This window comes from Ipomoea triloba, chromosome 2, assembly GCF_003576645.1.
Source record: "Ipomoea triloba cultivar NCNSP0323 chromosome 2, ASM357664v1".
NCBI classification, from domain to species: domain Eukaryota; kingdom Viridiplantae; phylum Streptophyta; class Magnoliopsida; order Solanales; family Convolvulaceae; genus Ipomoea; species Ipomoea triloba.
The window spans coordinates 7,706,519-7,713,954 of record NC_044917.1 but is presented as its reverse complement, the minus strand read 5'-3'; the positions used below and the strand labels follow the sequence as shown (position 1 = coordinate 7,713,954).

The following is a 7,436-nucleotide window of genomic DNA, read 5'->3' as shown; positions in this document are numbered from 1 at the left end:
CTCATATCTTGGTCGTTTAATCTCACATCTAAACGGCGTATAGGAGTTTACTAGTTAACACCCAAGCGGTGGTTCTCACATGAACCAGATCCAATATATGTGTGTGCATGTGAAGTTTGCTTAATACTTTGATTTAAAAAAAAAACTCGCATTCAATACTTGAATGTGTTTGATGTGAGATTTGTTTAATGTTAATGTTAGTATTAACTATTAAGTATTTAATTGGGCATTGTCTCCAAAATACTAGTTTATCAGTTACAAATTTTACTTATAACTTGCTTTTAATGTTTTTTTTTTAAATACTACTAATTCTATTACAATGCAGTATCTATTCATAACTACTTTCTCAACCAATTAAAGCACAAGAGCGAATCCACCACCTCCCGTATAAAGGGAATGATTTGATGCAACTGGACTACAAGGTCTTTGACAACTTGCTTTTGATGTTAAGATAGAAGTTTAATTCTTGTAAAAATGATTGGCTTTGCTAGTCAACTAAATCGTTGACTTGGAATTTCTTTAGTTAAGAAGACCAAATTTCACGTGCTATACTGTCCTCACTTCCGCCACTTGCACCTTCATTTCAGGTTCTTGAAAAACCGGCACTTTCCTGCCTCGCCGGAAAATCCTTTCTCCCTCCATGTCAGATTCCGGCCACGGCAGCGGATGCCTCAAGTGCTGCTTCAGATTCATTCTCACTTCGGGCCTCACGGCCCTCTTCGTCTGGCTTAGTCTCCGCACCACCAAGCCTTCATGCTCCATTTCGGCCGTTTACTTCCCGGCGCTTAACACCTCCGACACCTCAAACGCCACGAGATCCAATCACACCCTCTACTTCACCATCAATCTCAAGAACAAGATGAAGGACAAGGGCGTCCGATACGACGCCGTTCAGCTCAGGTTCTATTATGGGGCCAACACCAGCGTTCCCATCGGCAATTTCACGGTTCCGGGCTTTTACCAGGGCCACGGCAACGACGCCGACAAATCCGGGAATTTAACCGCCCGTGGAGTGCCGTGGGACGCGGCTTTCGGGGCGGTTTCGAATGGGTCAAAGGCGGTTTTCCGGATGGATTTGTATACTAAAGTGAGGTATAAGATTGTGCTTTGGTACACGAAGAGGCACGAGTTTATGGTGGAAAACGCCACCGTGGAAGTCGATAAATCCGGTAAGAGCTACGCGACACGACAACACCGTTCCTTTCACGCGCCGGCTATGTTTTCCGTCACTTTATTTGTTCTGGTTTTGCTGTTGTGACTGGAGTAGAATAGCAGAAGATCAGATTTTTAACATGTTGTATCTTTTTCCCTTTCTTTTTCTTTTCTATTTATGATTGTATTATTTGGAAATTTTGAAGGGTAATTCATTTTTTCCGCATTGAAATTGTTTGTCTAGTACTCTGGTTTGTAGATCAAGCACTGCATCTAGTCTAGAAATATGTTCATGGATTGATGTTGACACATGCTTTTTAAATAATATTTATGGTATTGGTCAATAATGGATGAATTCCTTATAATATCGGTGGGTGCCTAACAAGCTAGTTCAGTTGGTTCAATAGATCACCTAAAGCCTTGTCCTAGTGAGAATATGAACTGATAGTTGGACTACACATTTATGTTTATATTATATTTATTATGCTCAACATTCTGTATATTCTGGCAAAAGAAAGTGAAGATGAAAGAAAGAGAGAGATTCAGGATATTGCAGCAAAAAATTGTTTTCTACACCATACAAAGGAAAGGAATACATTAGATTTTCACATGAAACCATCATTCTTAGTTTACAATTCTTGGCAGAATTGCCAATTTCAAGTTTGCCGGTAAGGCGTGCTGCTACCTTGTAGTTTTACAAGCGAGTAGTAAGCGCCAGCCAGGGAAAGCAGCTCAGAGTGTGATCCCTGCTCTTCGACTATTCCGTCCTTGATCACAGCAATGGAGGTAGCTTTCTGTATCGTGGATAGCCGATGAGCCACAACAATGCAGGTTCGACCAGCCATCATCTTCTCCAGTGCTTCTTGAACCAGCCTTTCTGATATTGTGTCGAGAGCGCTTGTTGCTTCATCCAAGAGCAGGATTTTCGGGTTCTTGAGGATTGCACGTGCGATTGCTATTCTTTGCTTCTGGCCTCCCGAGAGCTGTGCTCCCCTTTCTCCACAGTAAGTCTCATATCCATCCTTCATTCCACTGATCAAAAATAGAAACCGAGATTAATAATGGTGAGATTTTAGTTTATGCCACTGTTGTTATAGAAATGGAGTATGAATGTGTTACCTTATGAACTCGTGTGCATTTGCAAGAATAGCAGCCTTTCTTATCTCGGCTTCCTTTGCGTTCTTTTTGCCATAGGCAATGTTCTCGTAGATAGTTCCTGCAAATAAGGTAGGCTCTTGGCTGACTAATGCTATATGTGACCTTAATTTTCTCAGCTTGTAGTCCTTGATGTCTCGTCCGTCGATATAAACTGCTCCTTTAAGTGGATCATAAAACCTCTCTATCAGCCCTATAATTGATGATTTGCCAGAACCGCTTTGCCCTACCAGTGCTACTGTAGTCCCCGGGCTAATTTTAAGGCTAAGGCCTTTGAAAATCAGCTGGTCGGGTCTTGTAGGGTAAGCGAAGAACACTTTCTTAAACTCAACTCGACCCATAATCTCTGATTTTTTTGCATCAACTGCCACTGAGCTGTCTGGTTTAATCTCGGATTCTCTATCCAGGATAGCGAATACTGAGCGGACAGCATCGCTTCCTCGTGATATATCCTTGGTCATGCTTCCTGCTTCGGCAATTGTATAGGCAGTAAAAAGCAGTGCGAGAAATGCTCTAAAAAGTTTCTCGGGGGATATCTGTCCTTCTGTTAGTAGCTTTCCACCGTACCAGTAGGCTAAAGCTGTAGAAGCTGTGGCGAGAAATTGGGAGCTAAATAGCCCCATGCCTGCAAACCAGGATTGCCTGATACTTTCCTTTCTTGGCTCTTCTAATGTTGCTTTAAACAGGCCAACGATTCGTTTCTGAGACGAGAAAGCAGTGATAGTTCTATGATTAACGACTGCTTCACTTGCTAATTGGCTTCCTTCCCTTTGTGCTTTCTGTGCTTTTGCAGACATACTTTTCATCAGTACACTTCTGGCATAAAAGCTTCCAATGAGCAAAGGCTGAGCTGCCATCATCACAAGCGCGAGCCTCCATGATAGGAAAAGCCCTAAAGTGTAAGCAAAGGTGGCCGCGAAGATGGCTTGAACTAGCAGTGACATCCGGTCTCCTACGAGGGAACGAACCATGTTAGCTTCGGTTGATATCCGAGCACATATGGCTGCACTTGCGTTTTCGTCTTGGTCGAACCATCCAATCTCGAAGGTCATGAGTTTCTCGAGTAGCTTCTCCCTAACCCTTTTAGTTAGTTTTTCCCCCATGACTGCGAAATTGTAGTGCTGGAGAACATTAGTGAACATGTTGAAAACACCGAGGCCTATGAAAACATAAGTGTAGATCCTTGCGTGGGATTGGATGGTGGATTTGTCTGTTCGGAAGTAAACTGCAATGAGACCCCCAACGCAGTATGCATTTATGGGCTGTACAGCTCCCGAGCCAATCGCTCCAATGCATCCAAGCAGGGCTCGAGGCCACTCGGGTGCATTCATTTTCAGCAAACGCCACTGTGAAGGAGCAGGATAAGCCGGTTTGTTTCTGTCCTCGTCGTCACTATCAAAGGAATCTTCGTATTGCACCGAGTAGGGAGCAGAATATATCCCGCTGTGTGGAATTGCCGGACTCATGGAAAGCGCGGGGCTAAATGGATACATAACAGGAGTGCTGGCTGCACTTGATCTCGCACTTAGTGGACTAGAAGGTACACTCATTTTATGGCGCCTTTTCTTATCAATCTTTTGCCTATGGCTACTCGGAGTAGCTTCGTGTTGAATACCTGACTGCTGCTGCATTCTCACCATATTGTAGTACTCTCCATCATTCATCTCCATAAGATGTGCATGTGAACCAGATTCGACTACCCTCCCTTGTTGAAGAACCATTATTAGCTTCGCCATTCTAATCGTGGATAGACGATGAGCTATGACTATTGCAGTCCTCCCAATCGATGCGTGATCAATTGCCTCTTGTACAATTCTTTCAGATTCGGCATCTAGGGCACTCGTGGCTTCATCTAACAGCAAGATCCTCGGGTCTCTGATCAAAGCTCTTGCAATGGCTATTCTCTGCTTTTGGCCTCCAGATAATTGGAACCCGAATTGCCCAACCTAGAAACCCCAAAACCAAAACATTTTGTTAAAAACTTCAGACAAAAACAAAAGAGTTGTGAGGTAGAAATTCTCTCACATTAGTTTCATAAGCATCTGGTAGCTTGATAATGAAGTCATGTGCATTTGCAGCCTTGGCTGCTCTCTCTACATCTTCCATTGATGCATCTTCCTTGCCAAACAGTATATTATCTTTAATGGATGTTGCGAAAAGGATTGGCTCTTGGTTAACAAGTCCCATTTGGGATCTCAACCATTTAAGATGCAGTCTCTTTATCTTGTATCCATCCAGGTAAATTTCGCCTTCGATGGGATCATAAAATCTTTGGAGCAACGAAATGACGGTGGACTTGCCAGAGCCACTTCCCCCGACAATACCCACGGTTTTCCCAGCCGGGATCGTGGCATCCAGCCCTTGCAGGACAGCAGTATCGGGCCGAGAGGGGTAACTGAAATATACACCTTTGAACTGAATTTCTCCTCTCACATATGACAGTGCTTTCCCCTTCTTGTCTTCAGTGTCTATGGCTGGATTGCGATCAATCATCTCAGAAATCCGAATAGAAGCAGCCTTTGCTTCTGTTATCGCAGTGAGATTTGGAAGAGCTGTCAAGATATTTCTGCAATCACAATTCACAAAGAGTTCCTATATCAGGTCAGCCAAATCTAATATCATCTTTTCTGTTGACTGGAGGCGACTGTTGACTCTTTGTGCTTCAATAGGTTGAGAAAGTAGCTATGAACAGATATTACATTGTAACAGAGCCAGTAGTACTCAAAAAAAAAAAATCAATCGGTTTAGTAGTACAGTGTGTAGTTACTTACAGTCCCGCCATTAGAACGTTGAATCCCGCTACGAAAATATCACCGCCCTTTTCGCCCTTCTTACTGACCAGAACAGATCCAAGCCATGCTTGAAAACCCCAGCTGATATAAATCACTCCAAAGCTTCCCATCATTAGTCCCCTTGCAAAGCCTTGCTTAATCCCCAGCTCTATTACTTTCTGTAGTGCTTGGCTGAACTTCTCAAGAGTTTGGTGCTCAGCAGCATAAGAATATACAGTTCTTATAGACGAAATCGCCTGCTCTGCAATCCCGCCAGCAACCCCATACGACTCGATCCCCTGCATCGCCACTTTCATCATCATTGTCCCGAATCCAAGCCCCGGGGCGATGAACATCATGGTGAATGGTATAGCTGCCAATGTGAGTTTCCATGAGAGCACAAAGGCAAATATGAAGCAGAAGAAGAAGGAAGATAGATAGGCCAGGCAATCAGGTATCTGTACCAAAAGGACAACACATTCTTAGAAGAAGGATACATGGCAGAAGTAACCTCTGTTTAGCATATAATATATATAAACATAAATGTGCAATCCAACTATCAGCTTAGACTTTTAGTTGAGATGGAGCACATGTTTTAATTTGGTATAATCTCCGGTTACACTTTATGTACCTGGATCCTGTTCTTGAAATTAGGCTTTTAGTTAAGATGGAGCACATGCTTCAATTACCTAGACTTCAGGAAGGCCAAACAAGAATAGTCCCAGATATTATAATTACACTTTATGTAACTGGAGCAAGAAAAAAAGTTCAATCCTGATCATGTTCTTGAAATTCCTAAACATTAACAAAGATTTACATTCTTATGTAATCCAGTCAAATTGGTCAGACTGTTAATTTGGTAACCACAAGGTTACAAGTTTGACTCCTAATGGCAACTGGTTTGAGCCGGTTAACTATTGACAACCTATGCTGGTTTACCTCATTGTGGTCATTTGTCAGCTAGGGCTACAAGACTGGATTTACCCATTGCACACCTCACATAGTAGCTGCGGGTTTCCCTTGTCACTCAAATATTGTTCAGTTTTCTTTGATTGTGGCAAGAAGTGTACAATACCTTTTCCCCTATGGTGATTTGGATTGTATTGGAATCAGCAGAAATGGTTGAAATAACTTGAAAGGTTGTGGAAGACTCAGCAGCTTGTGTGTCAAAGAACCCAACTTCTTGTTTAAGTACAGCTTTAAGGTATTCTAATCTCAACCTAGATGTCTGCCTTTCAGCTGTTCTTGCCCAACACAGCCCTTCTGTAAAACATTAAGACAAACAGATCAGATCAAAACACCCATCCAAATTTTTTTTTTAACCATGAAAAAAACAGCACTTTTAAACATGAAAAGTATACCAACAAAAGCAGATAGTCCAACCAATATTGCAACATAAAGTAGCCTGAGTGAATACTGCAGCATTAATAAGAGCAAAAAGGTTAAGAAATTAAACAACTTTTGATCTGAACAAACAACATTAACTGCAACATTAACCTTGTTGACAGTCTGAATAGAGACTGCGCTGTCGAGACTTCCGTACTCATTAATCACATCGCTAAGAACATACATCATGAGAGGAACTTGCAGCCCATCTCCTATGCTCCCCAGTGTTCCAAAACACATAAACAGCTTGTCCACTCCATCAGCATATCTGAACATGCCATTATCCCCTTTTTTCTTCTCCATTATATTATATTTTCCTCTGAAATTAAGGGCTAATTCTTAACTACTCTTTATTCATGCACATGAACCCATTAAAGGCATTAATCACCTTTCACTTATAATATGCCCTTTGGCTGATGAATTGGATTGGCTGACATGCAGGCCAGCAGTTAGCTAGCTGCTAAGTGCAAAACACTTTATTATATTAGTAATTTAGTATAGAAATCTCCAAAAATATAATCTTCTCTTTCTAGCCGGCTCATCGTCACCCTAACCTTGACCGTGTCTGTTTCTTACAACAAATCCATTTCATCTCACTATTCTTTTTTTTTTTTTGGGTGACGAGAGAAACTCGTAGCCAGAGGGTATGCACTAGGTGAACCCCGCCTATGACCTTAACCAGCAAAAGACCGGTAAATCAACCTAAGATGCCCATAGCTGAATGACTTAAACAAAGAAGACCAATAAATCACCCCCACTAGAAGTCGAAGTTGGAACCTTGTAATTAATAAGCTAACAGCTCGACCAACTTGGCTGCAATTGCCTTCAAATGTGTTGGTTGGTGTAATTGTAATTTTTTATTTTCATCTCACGATTCCTTCTTTCCAAAAGGTTGAATTCTCAATCCCAAGAGCATCCACGTCCCGACCCGACAAAGCATAGAGGATGTAAATCATGGTAGTTCAACTGAAC

General features: G+C 42.1%; 2 protein-coding genes across 2 annotated transcripts; one reads left to right on the top strand and one right to left on the bottom strand.

The window, feature by feature from the left end:
- The first annotated feature begins 566 nt into the window (after positions 1–566).
- Positions 567–1,499, top strand: LOC116004399 (protein NDR1-like). Its single transcript, XM_031244440.1, has one exon. The coding sequence runs from the start codon at positions 641–643 to the stop codon at positions 1,256–1,258; it is 618 nt and encodes a 205-aa protein (XP_031100300.1). The 5' UTR covers positions 567–640; the 3' UTR covers positions 1,259–1,499.
- Positions 1,500–1,670: 171 nt separating this feature from the next.
- Positions 1,671–5,825, bottom strand: LOC116009758 (putative multidrug resistance protein). The gene is made up of 4 exons (XM_031248886.1): positions 5,079–5,825; positions 4,333–4,873; positions 2,272–4,253; positions 1,671–2,184 (listed from the first exon to the last, which is right to left on the bottom strand). Exons 1-4 carry the CDS (start codon positions 5,435–5,437, stop codon positions 1,809–1,811), a joined length of 3,258 nt encoding a protein of 1,085 aa, XP_031104746.1. The 5' UTR covers positions 5,438–5,825; the 3' UTR covers positions 1,671–1,808.
- Between the last annotated feature and the right edge of the window lie 1,611 nt (positions 5,826–7,436).